Raw genomic sequence first — 23,089 nt, forward strand, 5'->3', positions numbered from 1 at the left:
CAGCTGGTTTATGTTATAGCAAAATTCTCAAGTTCGATGCCCACAAGAAACGTTGAGTAGGCCTACAGTTAGAAAGGAGGCTGCTTATGTCTTGCATTGCCTATCTATCATTCGTCCCATTTGCAGCAGCGTATATATCCACTGCACGTGACTTCTGAAGATTTAACCCCATTCGAATAATGACTCTCTTTGGGAATTCCATCTTGACTATCAAGGACTCCAAAGAAGAAGGGGTTACATCATCATAGAAAGTAGTCGGGAAATAATATAAACTCATACTGTTCATTAGCTGTGCGGAATGTGTTACACTAGCTGAAGTGCCCGTTCCTGGTACGGGTTTATTGTATTGTTGTTTGAGCCATCAGTCCATAGATTGGTTCAATGCAGCTTTCCATGCCACCCTGCCCTGTGCTAATATTTTCATTTCTACGTAACTACCATATCCTACATCTGGTCTAATCTGCTTGTTCTTATCACTGTTCTTATCACGTTCACTTCCCTCAGAAGGCAACTAAACAAATCCTGGGTGTATTAAGATGTGCCGTACCATTATATCTCGTTTTCTGGTCAAATTTAGCCAACTATATCTCTTCTCACCAATTCGATTAAGTATCTCTTCATTCGTGATTCGATCTATCCATGTCACCTTCAGCATTATTCTGTAACACCACATTTCAAAAGCGTGTATTCTCTTTCTTTCTGAGCTAGTTATCGTCCATGTTTCACTTCCATACAATGCCCACGAAGACGAAAGTCTTCAAAAACATCTTTCAAATTCCTATATCAATTTTCGAAATTTATTTTCATAAGAAAGACCTTCATTGCTTGTGCTAGTCTGCATTTTATGACATCCTTACTTCTGCCATCGTTAGTTATTTTACTACCCAAGTAACAATATTCACCTACTTCCTTTAAGACTTCATTTCCTAATCTGATATTTCCTGCATCACCTGAATTCGTTCGGCTGCACTCCACTGCTTTCGTTTTGGACTGATTTACTTCCATCTCGTCCATCTTGTTTGCTGTTATTGCAAAGGATTACGGTAGTTCGCAAGTAAAGTGTGTCTTACAACACGCCCTTTGTAGACAATATTTACGACCTTTTCATTGGATACATAAATACATTCGAGAGGGAGGTCGCACAGGAAGGATTACAAGAGGAGCCAGGCACAATTAAGTGACACCAATGCCGGACTCAGCACGAGGCCCGTGATTGTCATACCGGTGTCCGGAAATTTGCGTTCACTGAGATATACTTGTGCCCACTCGCAGAATTTCCCAGCATTCATAGGAGATTTGCGGTCGCTCGAGCAGGAGGTGGGCCTCATTATCTTAAACTCAGGGTATCCCCACGAACCAGCCTGGGCTCCTGCTCGCTTCTTCTCTCGTGCGCATTATTTGGAGGCTGTTACCTTCAGCCACAAACACCATTCTATATCGACACTTTCTGGTGTAAGTACTATCCGCTAAGCTTCGTTTTACGGGTTGAGTGGCAAGGAGGGTACTCAACTCTTCCAGTAGAACTGAATGGAACTGAAATCTGAAGTGCATCCGTAGTGTGATCGATATGAATTTTCCAAACCTTTATAATCTAAAGCCCACTATTGCGTGACACGCGCACACTTGTATATAGTATCGTTGTGACGTGATTTGTTATCCACTAACGATTCAACACTAGGGAGCCGAAGTGTCACTTAAAGTTTCGTGGATAGTATTTACAGTTGTTTACTATAATGGAATTGGCAGTTTCTAATACGGAAAATCGTTGAGCACATTACAAGGGTTATATGAACAGAAAGTATAGGGAAAGTCAACATGGAATCGTCACGTGGGTGTGCCTGAAAGACAAAAACAAGTCATGTCATGTTTTATGAAGCATGCGATTCTGCAGTTTATAAAAGTACAAAATATCCCAATGTATATTGTGTTGAAAGTTCTTAGACTATACCACGGAAAATCTAAGAAAATTCTACAACAAAACTGAAACACACACCAACCCCCTCGTAAATACACTGGGACAATACAACATCGACACAGAAGCCAAAAGAAAGTGTCGCCCAAAACATTTACTAGCTATGAAGGAGATGCCTCAAAACCCACCATGAAGTAACTACCATAACCTAAAGCACTCAACAACAACTCACACACCTCAAACAAAATTACCTACACCCCACTCTAAACACATGTTTTTACATCCTCTGCTTCCAAAGTGACTTAGCAAAATTTAACCATTAGGCCCTAAATTAAATCCAACTATTCCGATCTCTACCTCTAAATTGCAACTCAAATCCTAAATTGCTACCAACAAACTTTAAGCATGCTAGCTGCTGTGTCGCCATGAGAGCTGCCTGGTCAGAGAACGCTTATCTTCTCAACTCTACCTAACGTCCGCTCTGCAGTCCGACTGGTCCTTGGTCGGTTGCAGAGCTACATTTCTTAAATCACTCAACAGTAGTAAGAGGAGCGCACAGATGCAACGGAGACCCCAACAATGCCCCCACTGCCTCCACCTTGGGGTAAGGGGCAACGGGGGATACAGGAGTATATGTGTTGAAAGTTGTAGATCAGATGATGGTTTGTTAAGTAACAATGTCTTAAAATTGACACACGGTTGAATCACGTTTAAAAACGGTCACTTTTTGCGTTCCACTCGCGATAAAAGTAATTACAAATTGAAAACCTATCGTAAAATACAGTAAAACGAGGAAATGATGACGTCATTTGATTTTCTGTAGGCCTTTCGGTTATTTAGCGAACAACCTCGAAAAGTACATATAATAATTTGATCGATGGTAAATGATATGTTTTAAAATGCTGATTCGCATCACACTTTATCCAGAATGCTGATCTAGAGTGCATGCACCGGTTCACTGCATGGCGCAAGGTGCAAAAAGCGACTTGGCTAGGTTGAACAGACTGCAGACCCCCTCCTCGATTTTCAACAATAGCGCTGTCTCTTTCTTTCACTCTGCCTGTCTCGCCGTTGCCCACTTGCTCTGCAGCGCTCCTCCACCCGAGCAGAGCTGAGCCGAGCTTAGCCGAGTCGTCCTGAGATGAAACGCTGCTCCGAACATAGACGAGTCGGATCGATGCACGGTGCACAGAATCTTTGTGCCTAGTGATGGAATAATCGAACACTTTTAATAATCGAATAACCTCCTTCCAATTATTGAAATAATCGAATAAATAATCGAATAAGATAATCGAATGAGTTTCAAATATCATCAGTTGTATCGCATAGAATATTCGTATGCGTCATGAATCAATATTTCGGTTTAAGTGTGTCGGGTGTATAATGGATTGAAATAAGCGAATAGATGAGCTCTTTTGAAAAATTTAAATACACCTTTTTCCAAACATATCTCCAAATGTTGAAACTAAATGAGTGAATTAACTGCCTTATTCAATTATTTCGAAAGCATTCACTATTCAATTGCCTCATTCATTTGAGTGAATAATCAAAAAATAATCGAATGGGAAATATAATAGAATAATCTAATAAAATGAAATAGTCGAATAAGCGATTATTTTGTATTCGATTATCCCATCACTATCTGCGTCTCGGTTTTCACGCGTGAGATTTTGGGCGTTTGAGAGGCCCTGTTCTAGAAGGAGCAAGCCCGAACACAGGCAGGTTAGTGAGGATACTCTGAGATTAAGCTAATGACACCCATTTCTATGAGTGGGCAGAAGTTTATCTCAGTGACCGCAAATATCCGGCAACCGTTATACCACGTCTCACAATGAAATATTTGTCTATGAATAAAAACAGGAGGATGTAAAGAAGAGACTAATAAAAATAAGTGAATAAGAGATGTGAATTCAAAGACTCGCAAAATAAAATGTGAAGTCCATATATACTAAATATGAATACTAAACGTGCACAATATTACAAAGACAGAAACACGGAATGTAATACGATGACGATGATAAAAGGCAGAATAAATAAAGGGATTTTGTCGGCCATAATTGCGAACTTTTCCAAGTTTTCGTCAGATACGATTAAAATATGTTTGATAGAGTCCGGTAATTTCTCAAGCCACAAGGTACGGAGCACTCTTTCGGAAACATTCACGCCTGCTAACGACTACATTTTCCTTAAAAGCTGTCTAGGTTTCAGATCGCCTAATTCTAGGCGTATTATCAACCGCTGTGTTTATGTGTATTCGCTTTCCTTGAAGATATTTGGAAGAAGTTCTTCAGCCACGGAATATTTATTCAGTTCCGAATTTTTAATAATGTTCCTAATGTTTTCAAGACATTTAGGGTCGAGCTGAGACACGAAGTAGTTAAATTTAATGTCCTCTTGGGTCATTCTTGAGATAGAAAACCGAGCTTTCACTTGAAAGAACCATATTTTCGGTTTTTCTACCCAGAAAGGAAGGATACTGATGCGTACTTTGCTAGCTTATAACCGAGGTTATTTTGTCACCCCTCCATTAACATTTTGGATCTGGCATTCCGCCTTGGAAATTTGTGTCACCTGGGAATTGATTTTCCCGTCATTCGTCTTCTATTGTCTTCTCTGTGACTTGTTGTCACATTTTTATTTTAAAATTGACTTCGCCTCTGAGCGCTGAGCTCCTGTTCCGATCATATTTTATTTTTGAATTACTTCGCCTCTGGTGCTGCGCCTGTCGGCAGTGAGACAAACTTCTGTTTGTTCTGGCCAATGAGCGCACGGCTACTTCGTTCAGCTAAGCGGTCGCAGTCAGCCAGAGATTGTCGGCCATTCGGTGTTCCGGCGTGATGAAAGAAGTTCGTGGAGTGAACCGGCGTCGTGTCCCTTCTAAGTTATGTTTGAGCATTTTCCTTCATCTCTTTCGTGCTAATATTTTCCTCCTTTGGTCTGTTTTAAAGTCACTGATGTAAGCCAATGTGAATGATGATGATACAGCTTGCGGAAGCTCCGTGGAACGTCGTCGATAGTAACAAAATGTAACAAGAAAAAACTACATTTTCTACATTTGATGTGTGGAATTTTGTTTAAAAAGTAAACAAGGAAGTTAACTACGAACTGATAATGTTATCTCAAGCTACTTTAGTTGTAGTAGTTTTAGTGTTTCTACCATTTCCTTTTCTTTGCGTCGGCCGACCGCGTTTTAAATAAATGTTGTTCCTTAGGTTATTAATTTAATTCCTATTTTAGTGAATTTTGATATTTTACTGATTTTCTCCGTAACTTTTATGAGGACGATGGTTGAATATTTGTTGATTTCTGTTTAGTTTATCTCAAAATAAAATTAATCTAATTTTCCTTTAAGAGGTGTTTTCCATTCTTCTTTTTAACGTTCAATGATTCTACCGTGCACGGAAGTGTTTTGGTCCACGTTTTTAAAAGAGACACCCTGGTCTTCTTGAGGTAAGTTCCCGCTCCTTTTTCATTTTCATCTTGTGACTTTATTCTGTGGTTTTATTTCTAAGGGTGTCTGTTACTTGTGTGCGCTCATTTCGGTACAATGGCGGCACAAGCTTCACCCATTATGTGTCCTGAATGAGATTCATATGCCGTCCGCGTACCCGTTGTGTTGTTTTCATCTATCGAATCGGCAGTTTGAAGACGGGAACAAGCGCCAAAAAATCGACATTCGTTTTTTTTACTTTTGCACCAAACGGGTGTTAACATATAGACGCTCATTCTTAGCTATAAAAAAGGAACAAAAACCACTCAAGTACTGGTGTAATTGGCCCTGGAAATATTCGTCAGTTGAAAGAAGGGAACATAGGCTATCCCGGTTTTGTTTCCTTCTTCAAACTGATACCGAGCTTGTCCACCATCAGCGCTGTGGTCGCGCTCTCTAACAGCTGGTATTTCTATCCCCTGTTCTGTTTGCAGTTTATACCTCATGTTATGCAGTTCGTCACACATTTTTTGTGCGTTTAATCTGTAAAGTATGAGTTTATAATTCTCTTTTAATTGATTTCTTAATCTACCGTACATGTTTTAAAAGCGCGTTAGTTCGGTCGTTCTTATGTGATGTCATATTTTTTGTTTGAATGCATTGAGACTGCTAGGCTTATTTTGCTATGTGTTTGGTGTATAGGTTAGTGCTATAATGCCTTCATCCACATCTGAAAGTGACATTGAAGCTACTCCTGTAAAGAAGAAGAAAGGGATACGTCTTCCAGAAACATAAAGTTATGAAGTGCAGAAAAACAAAAGACTTCGTGGTGAAGAGTACACAAGTATTAGGACAGGTGTTACAGTGCGTGCCAAGTCAAATAATAGTGGTGTTCGTTCGTGTAAACATAAATGTACTGAACGGCTAGATGAGAAGGAACTTTGTTTGAAAACTTTGGTGGATGCTCGTTCTAGAACGAGCAAGACACTTTCTTAATGGGGCTGATTGATCGAAAATCACCATCACGGAGGCGATCCAAAGTGAAGCACCACTTAAACGAGATAGCATTTGTGTTTATCATGCATATAGTATTTTGTACTGCATAAAGAATAAAGCTAGGGGCTTTACGTCGCACCGACACAGATAGGTCTTGTGGCGACGATGGGAGAGGAAAGGCCTAGGAGTTGGAAGGAAGCGGCCGTGGCCTGAATTAAGGTACAGCCCCAGCATTTGCCTAGTGTGAAAATGGGAAACCACGGAAAACCATCTTCAGGGCTGCCGATAGTGGGATTCGAACCTACTATCTCCCGGATGCAAGCTCACAGCCGCGCGCCTCTACGCGCACGGCCAACTCGCCCGGTAAAGAATAAAGCAATCTTTCGATTAACTTCATTGATAACTGCAGGCCAAGCTCCCGTGGATTATAGGGGCAAGCATGGACACTGCGGTAATGCAGTATCTCACAACATCCGTTCTCTTATCGATGAACACATTAAAGAATTCCCTGTTAAGGAAACACACTACAGTAATAAAACTATCAAGTATTTGAGTGCTGAACTTAACATAAAAACTATGTATGAACTTTTTTGTAAACAACACCCCAATCTTGCCAGTAAAATAAAATATTATTTTTATAGAAAGTACTTTCACGAAAATTATGACTATAGATTTGGAGGTCCTCAAATTGATGTGTGTAGTACTTGCGTGGAGCTAACTGCAACGATTAAAAGTGCGCATCTTAACGACATTGCAAAGCGAGCTGCTGTCGCCGAAAAGATCATTCATGTTCGTCGGGCTAAGAAGTTTTATAACAAACAGAAGGAAATAAAAACACTTTGTTCTAATGACCCGGAGGTCGGAGCACTTGTGTTCGACTTCATGCAAAATCTCCCTTTACCGAAAATACCCGTTCAAGAAATGTTCTATTTGAGGAAACTATGGCTATATGTGTTCTGCATACACGATATGAAAACAGACTCTGCCAATTTCTATGTTTATCCAGAGGGAGAAGCTAAACGTGGATCTGACGAAGTATGCAGCATGCTGTGGTTAAAAATTCAAAATATGGACCCTGAAATTAAAGAACTTCGCGTTTTCAGTGACGCCTGCAGAGGCCAAAATCGCGACAAGACTTTAGTGCGTTTCTTTCTTGCAGGGGTTGCTATTGGGCGATTTTGAAACATTTATCAGTACTTCCCAGTCCGAGGGCACTCATTTCTGCAATGTGATCGCAATTTTGGGACTACTAAAAGGAAAATCAGACGAATGGACAGAATTTACTCAGCAAAAGAATACACTGATTTAATTCAATCCTCTAAGAAGTCAGGATTTAATGTTACTCAAATCTCTGCGGAATGCATCCTAGCCTTCAAGAACTGGTGGCCTAAGCTCTACAAAAAAAAAAAAAAGTCCCAGAAGATGTCCCCATTTACGATTTCCAAATACAAACAGTTAGAATACTCCGCACCAAACAGTTATCTAACCGCATCTGAGTTCATTGATGGTCTGGTGAAACATTCTTTCTTGCTGCAAAAGCCAAACAGAGGAGTACCCCCGATTCCAAGAGAAAAAGTCTACAATGTAAAAATTCCAATATAGGATAAGAATATCCGGGATGTAGGCAAAACATTAACCTACATTCCAGATGAGTAAAAACCATTCTATGAGGAAGTGGTGATGAGACCAGCTACACTAATGCAGATGACAGTAAATGTGAAGGATAGAATGATTTTCAGGGTATGATTTGTACATAATGCTTTCAAAACTTGTGAGTAGTATAGAACTTTACTGTATATGTTGTATTAGTGATGTTTTGAGAGAACATAAATACTTCTGTTTTATTAATAATCACTTTTTATGTCCAAATCACAAACAGTTTGAAGAAGGGAACAAATCCCGTCTGTGTAATATCATACTATTTCTTGACGAACAGTGTAATTGACCAACCCAAGGTATTGGAATACCGGGTTAATATACAGAAACTATTATAAACGTTTTGTTTGCAAAAAACTAATGAATAAGAAAAATATGAGTTTTTTCAAAGTTTCTCGCCAACCAGTTTGAAGAAGGGAACAAATCCCCTGTTTTTAATATCGTATTATTTCTTCACGAACAGTCCAATTGACCTGCCCAAGGTACTGGAATAGCGCGTTAATATACAGAAAGTATTATAAAAGTTTGGTTGCAAAAAATAATAAATAAGAAAAATAGGAAGTTTTGTTCAATTTTCTCAACACCCAGTTTTGGATTCGTCAAACTGCCGATTCTATTGTTCTTCACACTTACACTACACTTACGCACTTCGCAATGTTTATTACCCACTCACATCACCGAATCACGTAGTGGAAGGACAGTCACATTTCCCACTCGCTATGTAGATGATTTTTTTTTTTTTGCTTTACGTCGCACCGACACAGATAGGTCTTATGGCGACGATGGGATGGGAAATGCCTAGGAAGTGGAAGGATGCGGCCGTGGCCTTAATTAAGGTACTGCCCCGGCATTTGCCTGGTGTGAAAATGGGAAACCACGGAAAACCATCTTCAGGGCTGCCGACAGTGGGGCTCGAACCCACGATCTCCCGATTACTGGATACTGGCCGCACTTTAATCGACTATGTAGATGATGTATAGGTTTAATGTTATTGTGATCGTTACGTCTTTGTATCGTAACTTGGTTACTAGAAGGGTAACGGTGTAGGCCGCTCCCTAGTGGAGTGGCTGAATTCAGAACCGGAAACAGACGATCTTTGCCCAGTGAAAAAGGCGGCAGAAAACAAAGATGGAGTGAGTTGTTGTGAGCTGTTTTTGTATATGTGTGTACTGCGATATTTGTGATGTAAAATGAAATCGTAGCTAAGGTGGATTCAGTGTGTTGTGTACTTCACTACACACGCTTAGTACTCTGAACAATACAACTGAAGCTCCAAAAGCGCGCTCATTCTTCAGCTTGTCTGTTAACAAACGAACAAGAACTTGACACAAATGATGGCGAACATCACATGACCCTCTACTTATCCGCGAAACCTGAAATTTGACGAAAATCGTTAGAATTACGAAGAAAAATAAAAATAATGGAAAACAATAATATCGAAAGTTTCAAAGTACCTACCATGTTTAGTCTCACCTAATGTCCCTAAGCTCAAAAGAAAATACACAAAATAAAGTCATATATTTTCCTGGCAAACTTTGTATTATGTGCAAAAAAAGTCAATGATTCCCTTAACACTAGCGTTCTGAAAAGTAATTCTAATTTGACTGATTACTTGTTGAAGAAGTAATTTATAATTGTGATTGAGTCAAAATTTTCGAATATAACTATCTGTAACTCAGAATAATTACTGTTTCCGTGTACTCTTCTCGTCACTGTAAATGTACAGAATGACCCAAAAGTTCGTTAACATTTGACAAGGCAATACTTCACGGAATATTGGAGGTAGAGAGGTGATAACTGACATGGGGTTTTATTGACAACAAAATAAAGAACACAAAATGGCCAACATATGACGCTTCATGCGATACACAAGCAATAATTAGCATAAGAACCGTGGTTTAGCACACATGCTCAACATGCCGGCCGTTATTCTCCAACAATACCTGTAGTCGAGGGACACTCGTGCACTCCTTGTTAGTGTCAATAAAATCCCATGTCAATGATGTCACGCCAATCATGTGTATCAATCATTACCTCTCTACCTCCAATATTCCGTGAAGTGTTGCCTCGTCAAGTGTTAACGAACTTTTGGGTTATCGTGTATATATACTGTACAAATTGTATGATTAAAGAAGTGGTATCAGTGATAAGGTTTTTTGTAGACGATGTTTTACTGTTAGAGTAGTAAATGCTACAGGACTGCGAGCGACTACAAAAAGTCTTCAGACGGGTAGCAAATAATGGTATGATGCTAAAGAGGGTGAAAAGTCCTCTCAGTTTCAATTACTTTATTGATGGGGTGAAGGCAAGTAATGGACATCGCTGTTTCTACACATGTGATAATTATTAAGGAAAGATCTTCAATGTGGTAATCACATGGTTCTGACGGTATTTTGGAAATTAGAAGTTAAAGAAGCACCAGAATAGGCAATCATCCTCTACTAACAATAATCAGAGAGAGAAAATGGAAGGAATCCGACACTTCGAAAAATTAAGGTTTCGGCCAAAGAAAGACAAGGGCCATGAAGGGCGTCAGAATGGAAGAAACCCTAGCCTTCGAATGCTATAATACCATCGGGGTCGAAAAAGAACAAGAGGTGACTAAGGGAGGTCGGACAGGATAGATGAAAGTGAGGAGCCACGCACAAGTAAGTGTACTTACAAGTTAAGAACGCCTCCATTTAGTCGTCTCTCACGACAGGCAGGGAATACCGTGGGTGTAATTCTGCCGGCCCCACCCACAGTGGGGAGGCGTGTAGGACCACAATTAAAATATGGTTCAAGTGTATGCGAGGTCTAATGTAGTTTAGACTCATAATGAGAAGGGCTGTCCGCCTCTGTGGTGTAGTCGTTACTGTGATTAGCTGCCACCCCCAGAGGCCCGGGTTTGATTCCCGGCTCTGGCACGAAATTTAAAGCTTGTTACGAGTACTGGCATGGGGTCTACTGATCCTCAGGAGGTCAACTGAGTAGAGAGGGGTTCGATTCCCACCTCAGCCATCCTCAAAGTGGTTTTTCGTGGTTTCCCGCTTCTTCTCCAGGCAAATGACGGGATGGCACCTAAGGCCACGGCCACTTCCTTGCCTACCTTTCCAATCTTCCCATACCTCACAAGGCCCCTGTTCAGCATAGCAGGTGAGACCGTCTGGGTGAGGTACTGATCCTTCGCCCCAGTTGTATCACCGACCAAATTCTTCACGCTCCTGAACACTGCCCTTGAAACGGTAGAGGTAGGATCCCTCGCTGAGTCCGAGGGACAAACTAACCCTGGAGGGTAAGGGGATCAAATAATAATAATAATAATAATAATAATAATAATAATAATAATAATAATAATAATAATAATAATAATAATAATAGTAATAATAATTTGCCTTTGCTGTCAGGATGTGGTGTTTACAGTGCACTATGTCTTCTGGTATGGGCTAGAGCAATTTGTTACTTTCATTGACCTGTTTCAACCTCAACCTTGGCTTTGACGATATGAAAGTGACTGAGGTAATGCCATTCCTTATGCAGGCAGTCCCTGTTATGAATGGTGGGAAAATATCGCTCAGAGGGTCGGTTGGTGCATGCATTTCAGTGGGCTTGGTAGACTGATATGTAATAGCCACTTCTGGCTCAATGAGGAAAGCAATGGGAAACTACCTCACTCCACATTTCCCTAGTATGCCTCTTCAGTGACACCTAGGCTATCTATGACAGCTGTTGGTGGAGCTGTAGAGGATCAAACCAGCCTTCGGGCTGAATACCCAACATACACAATAATAATAATAATAATAATAATAATAATAATAATAATAATAATATTAATAATAGTTATCTGTATGCCCTGAAGCCGTTGTGGAACACACAATGGAAATAAGCGTAGAAGTCAACGACACTGAACACCTTTAACCATTAAGATAAGTCATCCATTGGCAGGCGGCCAAGAAATTAGGATTTGAAGAAGTCGTCAGTCTCACTTGTTCAACAACCTCAACGGCAAAGATAAACATAGATAAAGAATGACATCGTTTTCATGAAAATATGATGCGTAAAATACGTATTTTCTAACAAGGAACAACAGGAACATGTAAAGGAAAATGTATTTCATTTCCCTGTGGGAAAATCATATGATCATAAATATGTATTTCAATAAAATATGTGACGCGATGTCACCTAGCAACCGTGTAGGCTGTGATGTGAAGTATTGATAGATGACCATGGCTGAGAGACATATTATCAAAGAGGAGCGTTAGGGTACAGATGGTTGTTGTAATCTTGCAGGCTGTGATGTGAGGTATTGATGGATAGACATGACTGAGATACATATTACCTTTTATTTTGCTGTTTGTTTTATGTCGCACCGATACAGATAGGTCTTATGGCGACGATAGGATAGGAAAGGCCTAGGTTAAGGTACAGACCCAGCATTTGCCTGGTGTGAAAATGGGAAACCACGGAACTATCTTCAGGGCTGCTGACAGTGGGGTTCGAACCCACTATCTCCCGGATGCAAGATCACAGCTGCGCGCTCCTAACCGCACGGCCAACTCGCCCAGTATGACATATTATCAAAGAGGAGCATTACAGTGCAGATGGTCGATGTGATATTGCAGGGTGTGATGTGAACTACTGATGGATGGCCATGACTGAGAGACACATATAGAAGGCTCTTTTATCAAAGATACCTCAACTCTAGAAAACTGATTATTTCATTCGTGGTAGATTCACAGGTCCTGAGTCAGTTTACCCGCTCGATGTACTCAATCCTACGCTTGTTGGCTCCAGTTTACACACAGATGTCTTACGAATCGTTTTCGAAATTATTATTATTATTATTATTATTATTATTATTATTATTATTTTGCTAGGGGCTTTACGTCGCACCGACACAGATAGGTCTTATGGCGACGATGGGATAGGAAAGGCCTAGGAGTTGGAAGGAAGCGGCCGTGGCCTTAATTAAGGTACAGTCCCAGCATTTGCCTGGTGTGAAAATGGGAAACCACGGAAAACCATTTTCAGGGCTGCCGATAGTGGGATTCGAACCTACTATCTCCCGGATGCAAGCTCACAGCCGCGCGCCTCTACGCGCACGGTCAACTCGCCCGGTATTATTATTATTATTATTATTATTATTATTATTATTATTATTATTATTATTATTATTATTAAATAATAGCTTTACGTCGCACCGAGATAGATAGATCTTATGGTGACGATGGTATAGGAAAAGAGTAGGGGTGGGAAAACGGCTGTGGCATTAATTAAGGAACAGCCCCAGCATTTGCCTGGTGTGAAAATAGGGAAACCACGGAAAACCATTTTCAGGGCTGCCAATAGTGGAATTCGAACCTACTATCTCCCGGATGCAAGCTCACAGCCGCGCGCCTCTACGCGCACGGCCAACTCGCCCGGTATTATTATTATTATTATTATTATTATTATTATTATTATTATTATTATTATTATTATTATTATTATTAAATAATAGCTTTACGTCGCACCGAGATAGATAGATCTTATGGTGACGATGGTATAGGAAAAGAGTAGGGGTGGGAAAACGGCTGTGGCATTAATTAAGGAACAGCCCCAGCATTTGCCTGGTGTGAAAATAGGGAAACCACGGAAAACCATCTCCAGGGCTGCCGAAAGTCGGGTTCGAACCCACTATCTCCCTAGTAAAAGATGACAGCTGTGCAACACTAACCATACGGCCAACTCGCCTAGTTATTATTATTATTATTATTATTATTATTATTATTATTATTATTATTATTATTATTAAATAATAGCTTTACGTCGCACCGAGATAGATAGATCTTATGGTGACGATGGTATAGGAAAAGAGTAGGGGTGGGAAAACGGCTGTGGCATTAATTAAGGAACAGCCCCAGCATTTGCCTGGTGTGAAAATAGGGAAACCACGGAAAACCATCTCCAGGGCTGCCGAAAGTCGGGTTCGAACCCACTATATCCCGAGTAAAAGATGGCAGCTGTGCAACACTAACCATACGGCCAACTCGCCTAGTTATTATTATTATTATTATTATTATTATTATTATTATTATTATTATTATTATTATTATTATTATTATTTCTCGTTAAGCCTGACTGAACTTATTTAGCTGATGTCGTTGCCTTTTTCTTCTCCGAAAATCTCATCTTCCCGCTGTGGTTTTTCTTGCAATCTTCTGACCAAATTTCGTCGGTGGTAGTCCTTGGATGATGTTTTAAGTGGTGATTGCCGACTAATTTTCTGAACTTAGATCTCTCTAATGCACTGTCATCTGTGATGCCCATTTCCTGAAGATCTTTTCCAACTTCGAGCAGCTAATTGTTTTTTACTTCATTCATAGGGCAAGGTTCAGAATTCTTTTGGTCAATCTCTTAACTCTTACCTGTCACTTAATCAAGCAATCAATCAATCATTCAATCAATCAATCAATCAATCAATCAATCAATCAATCAATCAATCAATCAATCAATCAATCAATCAATCAATCAATCAATCAATCTATCTATCTATCTATCTATCTATCTATCTATCTATCTATCTATCTATCTATCTATCTATCTATTATTATTATTATTATTATTATTATTATTATTATTATTATTATTATTATTATTATTATTATTATTATTATTATTAAGGAACAGCTTCTATCATTTGACTGGTTTAAAAATGGGAATCCACGGAAAACCATCTTCAGGGCTGCCGAAAGTCGGGTTCAAACCCACTATCTCCCGAATACAAGCTCACAGCTCTGCAAACTTAAGCGCACTGCCATCTTGCCCAGTTATTATTATTATTATTATTATTATTATTATTATTATTATTATTATTATTATTATTATTATTATTATTATTATTATTATTATTATTATTATTATTATTCAGTTGTGTTTGATTTAGTTTACTTGGTAGGTATATTCATGTCAAAAGAAGGGGCAGAAATATATTTCTCAGCCTAGGGGTGTCAAATAGCTAAATTCGCCTGAGCATAACACCCCTTTAAAAAGGTTAGGAAAAAATAAATATTTGAATTTGATAAAGTACCTTCGAGCCAAACAGAGATAAGGAAAGGAGGCAAGCATCCTCTATTCAAAGGAAATTCTACCTTCTTTCGTCATAAAGAAACAACTTCCCGGACAAGACAAGGCCTTCTGCTAGCTGATCTCCAGCGGTTCCTAGCTCCGTTGAGCAATTCGCTTTCCGCGTTCAGCTTACTTCCCGGACGGGCGAGCGAGTCAGTATGTCCGCGAGCGCCAAGCGGGTCGGTTGGTAGCCATGACTAGCGAGTACCATCCGTCCTTGCGTCTGTGCGACGTAGAGCGTCCTAGTAAGGGCTCCTGCGGCTTTCATCTGAGTCGTACCCAGTGGGACCCTTACCCTTGGGTCAGTGGCGTAGATGCGGGGTCGGCAGCAGAGGAAGCGGGTTTGCGTCCCGGTGACTGTGTTCTCGAGGTGAATGGTGAAGATGTGTTAGGGGAGCGGATCGGAGCTGTAGCCGCCAAAGTTCGTGCCAGGCCTGACAAGGTGTCGCTTCTCCTGTGGAACGCGGGATCTGACCCTCATGCATCTGTCAGTGTAAGTAGAATGTTATATCTTATCTAGTGACGGGCTGAGTAATAGTTTACACAATCAGATTTTCAGTATGCGCCAGGTGATTAAAAAATGCGACGAGAGGAATAGACAGTTATGTTTATGTTTCGTAGATCTTGAGAAAGCATATGATAGGGTACCGAGGGAAAAGATGTTCACCATACTGGCGGACTATGGGTTTAAGGGTAGATTATTAAAATCAATCAAAGGCATTTGGGCTGCAGTGAGAATTGATGGTAGAAGGAGTTCTTGGTTCAGGGTACTTACAGGGATTACTGTAATCTTTCACCTTTGTTGTTCGTAGTTTACATGGATCATCTGCTGAAAGGTATAAAGTGGCAGGGAGGGATTCAGTAGTAAGCAGTCTGGCCTATGCTGACAACTTGGTCTTAATGGCAGACTGTACCGAAAGTCTGCAGTCTAATATCTTGGAACTTGAAAATAGGTGCAATGAGTATGGTATGAACATTAGCTTTTCGAAGACTAAATTGATGTCAGTAGGTAAGACATCCAACAGAATTGAACGAAGCTGGAACAGGTAGACAATTTCAAGTATTTAGGATGTGTGTTCTCCCAGGATGGTAATATAGTAAGTGAGATTGAATCAAGGTGTAGTAAAGCTAATGCAGTGAGCTCGCAGTTGCGATCAGTAGTATTCTGTAAGAAGGAAGTCAGCTCCCAGACGAAACTATCTTTACATCGGTCTGTTTTCAGACCAACTTTGCCTTACGGGAGCGAAAGCTGGGTGGTCAGAGGATATCTTATTCATAAGTTAGAAGTAACAGACAAGAAAGTAGAGAGAATGATTGCTGGTAAAACAGGTGGGGAAAATGGTAGGAGAGTACTCGGAATGAGGAGATAAAGGGTAAATTAGCAATAAACTCGATGGATAAAGCTGTACGCATAAACCGGCTTGGGTGGTGTGGTCATGTGAGACGAATGGAAGAGGATGGTTACCTAGGAGAATAATAGACTCTGTTGTGGAAGGTAAGAGAAGCAGAGGGAGAACAAGACGACGATGGTTAGACTCAGTTTCTAACTATTTATAGATAAGAGGTATAGAACGAAATGAGGCCACACCACTAGTTGTAAATCGAGGATTGTGGCGACGTTTAGTAAATTCACAGAGGCTTGCAGACTGAACGCTGAAAGTCATAATGGTCTATAATGATGATGTATGCATGTGAATTACAAATTACTTTTTCAACAGGTAATCTGTAAAATTAAATTTTCTTCACAAAACAGCAGTATATAGCAAATTACTGGCAGTTATTTTTAAACATGGATATGTTTTTCGTCTGTCAGGAATTGACGTCTTCAGTTTCAATTTCCCGGCACTATTGTAACCATAACAACGAGTGTTCGTCTATGTATACTAGGCCAGTAGCGTCATCTTCTCACTGTGCGCTTTCTTCCTGTAACTAAGAGCTTGAGAAAATCTCGTATCAAGTGTGCCCCGTTTTCTAGTCCTCAGTGCATAATTAAAATCGAAAAACCGGCATTTCTTTGTAACGGGTGTTACAGTTGAACAGTTAAAAAGACGAACTTGGATCATGAAATAACAAATCTCATCAATTGCAAAAGATAGCTCTTACTTTTGTGTGTACTATGGGCTATTATTTTCTGCATTAAAACTTGCCCCAGTATTTTAAATATTAAAAAAAAAATACTATAACGGGTGTTTCACGAATGCAACCCACTTGTTGAGGCAGATAGTGAATATTAATAAACTTTGTGAGGTGATAGTATATAAGGACAAATTAAATTGTTTGTTTAAATGAGTAAATTAAGTATTAGAGCTCATTAACATATTTAACGATTTCTTAAAAAATATTCTGAAACTCATTGTATTTTAATATCTATTATTAAATGCACATAAGGATGATATTTATAATTGGAGAGAAAAGACAAAATCTAGCATCGATACTGTTATAAATTTTACTTTTTTAAAATTTTGAAACCTCAGGAATTAAATCTAAACATTAATAATGACTTTAAAAATATGTCCATCTCTAGATATGGTCATTTATAATATGTACTGTTCGTATAATTAAACATACCACTATTTTTTTATAGTTAACAAAAATGTTCCAAGGTTGCACTTTCCAAGGAATTCATTATAACGAACCGAGGGGCTGGCAATATGAGGCAGGCACCCTACCTCTACGTCACAGGGCTGTCTAATAATAATAATAATAATAATAATAATAATAATAATAATAATAATAATAATAATAATAATAATAATACCCAATATGGCAAAATATCCCAAGTGTCTATAAATTCAAATTCCTGGGAGAATTCATCCAACCTTCAGGACTCAATCGCGAAGCAAACAAAGAAAAGGTCTCTGAACTACAAAGAGCATACAGACTCACCTTGAGCAGATATAATTTTTAAAAAATCTGTATCCCGAAATGCAAAATTAAGACATGATAACACTGTAATCAAGCCTGAAACACTGATAATTGGGGGCAGATCATTGATCAAGATGTAGGAAAGCAAGAAAGAAAAATCTTAAGGACAATACTTGGACCAGTCTGTACAGGGGGAATTTGGATGACCTGTACCAACACTCAGAGAGAATCTCAGACACATTTAGGGAAAGACGTTTGAAATTGTATGAACATATTCTCAGAATGAGTAATCAGAGATTGACCAAAATAATTGTGAACCTAGCCCTGTCAATTAAAGTACAAAAAAACAATTGGCTGCTCGAAGTTGGGAAAGATCTTGAGCAAATAGGCATCACAGATGATATTGTGTTAGACAGATTGAAGTTCAGGAAATTAGACTACAATCACCGCTGTGCACACCATCCAAGCACTACCACCAACAAAACTTGGTCAGAAGATCGCAAGAAAAGCCACAGCGAGAAGATGAAGAGATTTTGGGGAAAGAAAAAGGCAATGACATCAGCTAAATAAGATCAATCGCGCTCCTTAGTCGGGCTTATTATTATTATTATTATTATTATTATTATTATTATTATTATTATTATTTATATTTCATTTACAAAACTTCCCTCAGCTGAAGGTTGGCATAATGGACAAAGTTTAACGGAAAAAGTGAAATTATAATTTTGGTTTACAATAATTTTGTTGATTAGATTATTCTCATAATGTCTTTAAACTATAAGAGTTATATATAACACGTAGCAATGATTTCTCGTAAAGGTAACAAAGACATAGTTTGCAGTTCCGGAACCTGTAAATTAAACTGCTTCGAAACAATTCACAATAAATCGAGGAATAGACACTAGAACTGTTATCATAAATCGTATCACATTAATGTGCTCCAATCCAAATTTAATCTTAATGTTATGGTCGGTTCATACATCAGCTTCTTTTCCTTATCAACGTGTTCTGGCTGGGGTCTATCCAGCGCCCTCTGATTCCTTGCAGGCTGTGATGTCAATTTTCGTACTGCTACCGTTGACGGTAAGTCCGGATACCTCTTCAGCGGCCTTATAATTCTTCTTTCTGAGGGAATTTGCTATAAAGGGCCGAATCTTGTTATGCCTGGCGTTCAGCAGCAACTCTCCATGAGGGCAAGATCCCAAAACAATGACAAACAGGAGAATGAACCCGGGGATATTGGAGCACAAATTGCTCACTTTCCAGGAAAAATGGAAATCTCATCGCCGCTGGCTCAAGGACGCGCACAAACGCGTGCGGGCAAATGGTATAAGACCAGAGACATAATGGAGAGGACTATGTTTAGGAAGAAAGTTGCGAGCTTGAGGGATGATCCAGAGAAAGAACCCGCTAAACCGCGTAACATCTCGGGAGAAGAACGGCTGAAAAGTAAAGGAGCACAAGGTTGTAAAACGTTTGTTTACAATGTAAAGAAAAAGGTGTAAGCCTAAGAAAGAGATGCAGATAGTTTGTGTAACTGAAGCCACAGTTCGGTGTATGCATGTAAACAAATATAAACAATAATTAGAATAGTATTGTATTTACAACGTCTACAATGACTTTCTTTTCTCACAATTCATGAGGCTTACCATGGATACGGTCATTTTTCTTTCAATGTCATAAGAGGTTGCCGAGTAGGGAACAACTAAAGAACCTGTACTCGTCTTCTCTTGTTTTAAACACCAAAACATATTCATGATTCTGTATTTTTCCGAGTAGCAGAAAAATACACGAGTACGAACTATTTCAATGAATAATCAGTAATTCCTTCACAGATCACCAGTCTTTAGTAGCAAATTACATTTTCTCATCGGGGTGGAATGATAGTAAAGCTGTTTGCAAGGAAAAAAATATCTACTTTATTTTGTGAGAGTGTGTACTTTTTTGTGTTGTTTTCTCCATGGAGACATCACTATCGAAGACTAAACATGATACCCTGGAACTATCAAACTGATTATTGTAAACAAAGTTTACATTTAACACTGTCCGGATCCATGGCTAAATGCTTAGCGTGCTGGCCTTTGGTCCAGAGGGTCCCGGGTTCGATTCCCGGCCGGGTCAGGGATTTTAACCTTAATTGGTTAATCCCAATAGCTCAGGGACTGAGTGAGTGTGTGTGTGTGTGTGTGTGTGTGTGTGTGTGTGTGTGTGTGTGTGTGTGGCGTATTCAGCATTAGAAATCACCCTAGCTAGGGCCCTCATCTTCACAGACATGCCCCCCATGGCACTACAGCCCTTGAAGGGCCTTGGCCTACCAAGCGACTGCCGCTCAGCCCGAAGGCCTGCAGATTACGAGGTGTGTGTGGTCAGCACTACGAATCCTCTCGGCCGTTATTCTTGGCTTTCTATACCGGGGCCGCCATCTCACCGTCAGACAGCTCCTCATTTATAATCACGTAGGCTGAGTGGACCTCGAACCAGCCCTCAGGTCCAGGTAAAAATCCCTGACCTCACCGGGAATCGAACCCGGGGCCTCCAGGTAAGAGACAGGCACGCTACCCCTACACCACAGGGTCGGCTCACAGACATGCAGGCCGTCTACGAGAAAAAGACCCGCACCAGGGCTCTCCGGAGGCCATGCGCCATTATTATTATTTCACACTAATGTCCTCATCGTTTCGAGGGCCGACTGATTAAAACTATTCATTCCAATAGGGGAATGGAAATACCTTAATCAGTTCGTCGTCACGCGTTTCGTCAGTCTCCATCATCGAGCACGTGTAAGCTCACATAGCAGTGCGCGATTATCTAATGCTACGGCTACGAGTGCACACACAGCACCGTCTCGTTCGTTCAAGCTGGACCTGAACCATAATTATTTTAGCCGGCCGGCCTAATTGAGGTCTTGAGTGCCGGTGCGTATTTAAACTGATCATAAGTGAGCGAATGAGCTATAGTGACCAGGAAATGCCCCGATGGTGGTGGTGATTATTGTTTTAAAAGGAAGTACAACTGGGCAACCATCTTCTGCATAACACTAATCAGAGAGAAAAAATGAAAGGGGTATAAAGACATCGGGCAAAGAAAGACAAGGGCCACGAGGGGCATGAAAATAGGCCTCACACATCTCATACCATCGGAAAAGAACAAGTCTTCACCAAGGAAGATCGGATAGGATGGATAGTTCCTTTTGAGGATCATTGTAAGCACCTAGGTGTTGACATAAGGAATGGTCTTCATTGGGATAATCACATAAATGGGATTGTAAATAAAGAATATAGATCTCTGCACATGGTCATGAAAGTAATTAGGGGTTGTAGTAAGGCTGTAAAGGAGATACGTCTCTGGTAAGATCCCAACTAGAGTATGGTTCCAGTGTATGGAACCCTCACCAGGATTACTTGATTCAAGAACTGGAAAAAATCCAAAGAAAAGCAGCTCGATTTGTTCTGGGTTACTTCCGACAAAAGAGTAGCGTTACAAAAATGTTGCAAAGTTTGGGCTGGGGAGACTTGGGAGGAAGGAGACGAGCTGCTCCACTAAGTGGTATGTTCCGAGCTGTCAGTGGAGAGATGGCGTGGAATGACATTAGTAGAAGACTAAGTCGTGTCTTTAAAAGTAGGTTGCTGATGATGCTTGTTGTTCAAAGGGGCCTAACATCTAAGGTCATCGGCCCTTTAAAAGTAGGAACGATCATAATATGAGGATAAAGTTGGAATTCAAGAGGACAAATTGGGGCAAGCGTTCGTTTATAGGAAGGGGAGTTAGTGACTGGAAAAACTTACCAAGAGAGATGTTCAATAAATTTCCAATTTCTTTGTAATCATTTAAGAAAAGGCCAGGAAAACAACGGGTAGGGTATCTGCCACCTGGCGACTGCCGTAAATGCAGATCAGTATTGATTGATTGATTGATTGATTGATTGATTGATTGATTGATTGATTGATTGATTGATTGATGAATGAAAGTGAGGAGTCTGGCACAAGTAAGTGGAATCAACACCAGGACTCAGGTAAGGGCCCGGTAGTCACCAACACACGCTCCCAAGTTGAGAGCTTCTGGGGCTTAGCCTTCTATGTCCATATGCTACACGTCATAAAACAACCTAGCGAAACATACCACACTGATTTTCTTCGGCAAATATTTCCAAGTTATTTTAGCCAAATATTCTGTAACATATTGAATGCAGAAACAATTGGGGACTGAGGAGATTAGTAGCAAAAGTTGCTCGTTACAAGTAATTCGGTTACTTCCTAATTGTCCGACTCGTTGGCTGAATGGTCAGCGTACTGGCCTTCGGTTCAGAGGGTCCTGGGTTCGATTCCCGGCCGGGTCGGGGATTTTAGCCTTCATTGGTTAATTCCAATGGCGCGGGGGCTGGGTGTTTGTGCTGTTCCCAACATTCCTGCAACTCACACACTACACACAATACTATCCTCCACCACAATAACACGCAGTTATCTACACATGGCAGATGCCGCCCACCCTCACCGGAGGGTCTGCCTTACAAGGGCTGCACTCGGCTAGAAATAGCCACACGAAATTATAAATTATTATTACTTCCTAATTCTGAGAACATCCACTAACATGGGTCTCACAGGCCTGTATTTGAAATGCGAGCGAGTTCCGATTTATTGCGTAACTAGCTGCAGTACCCCTCGATGACGGGACAATCATATATAATGTGTAAAGCCCACCTACTTTCCGCCAATATTCAGGCATGCAGCAGTAGTCCCATCTATCGGAGATGAGTGGCAGCAGTAGAGACAAATCACATTACAAAAATGGTAAATATAATGTTATTGTTGATCAGTGTTATGAGTATTCCATATTGTAGGCCTTCATATTTAGTTTTCTTCCAACTCTGGGATATTAGAGCATCTAATGTAAAGGCAGTTCTTCCTTCTTTCTTGAATCCCACTTGTCTTATTCTTCAAGCGATCGTTCTTTTACGATTTTTCTCATTTTTTAATCATCTTCATATTTTTGTGTCGATATGGACCGATGACCACGCGGTTTAATACCTTAAGACAATCATGACAAAAACCATCGCCAGTTAACACAATTAAACAATACCTCCATGTTAACAATGTCTGGCGTTGAAATGCAGTAAGCAACAAAAGTCTAAATTTATTATTATATTA

The 23,089-nt window shown here is 40.1% G+C and overlaps 1 protein-coding gene across 1 annotated transcript in view; it reads left to right on the forward strand.

Annotated features, from left to right (window-relative positions):
• Positions 1–15,213: 15,213 nt before the first annotated feature.
• LOC136857425 (uncharacterized) overlaps positions 15,214–23,089 on the forward strand; it is a 156,368-nt gene continuing 148,492 nt past the window's right edge. The window contains exon 1 of the mRNA XM_067136078.2: positions 15,214–15,573. Coding sequence (XP_066992179.2) covers positions 15,274–15,573 — 300 coding nt within the window. The 5' untranslated portion in view covers positions 15,214–15,273. The remainder of the gene's footprint in view (positions 15,574–23,089) is intronic.

The sequence above is a fragment of the Anabrus simplex genome, chromosome 1 (genome assembly GCF_040414725.1).
Source record: "Anabrus simplex isolate iqAnaSimp1 chromosome 1, ASM4041472v1, whole genome shotgun sequence".
NCBI classification, from domain to species: Eukaryota; Metazoa; Arthropoda; class Insecta; order Orthoptera; family Tettigoniidae; genus Anabrus; species Anabrus simplex.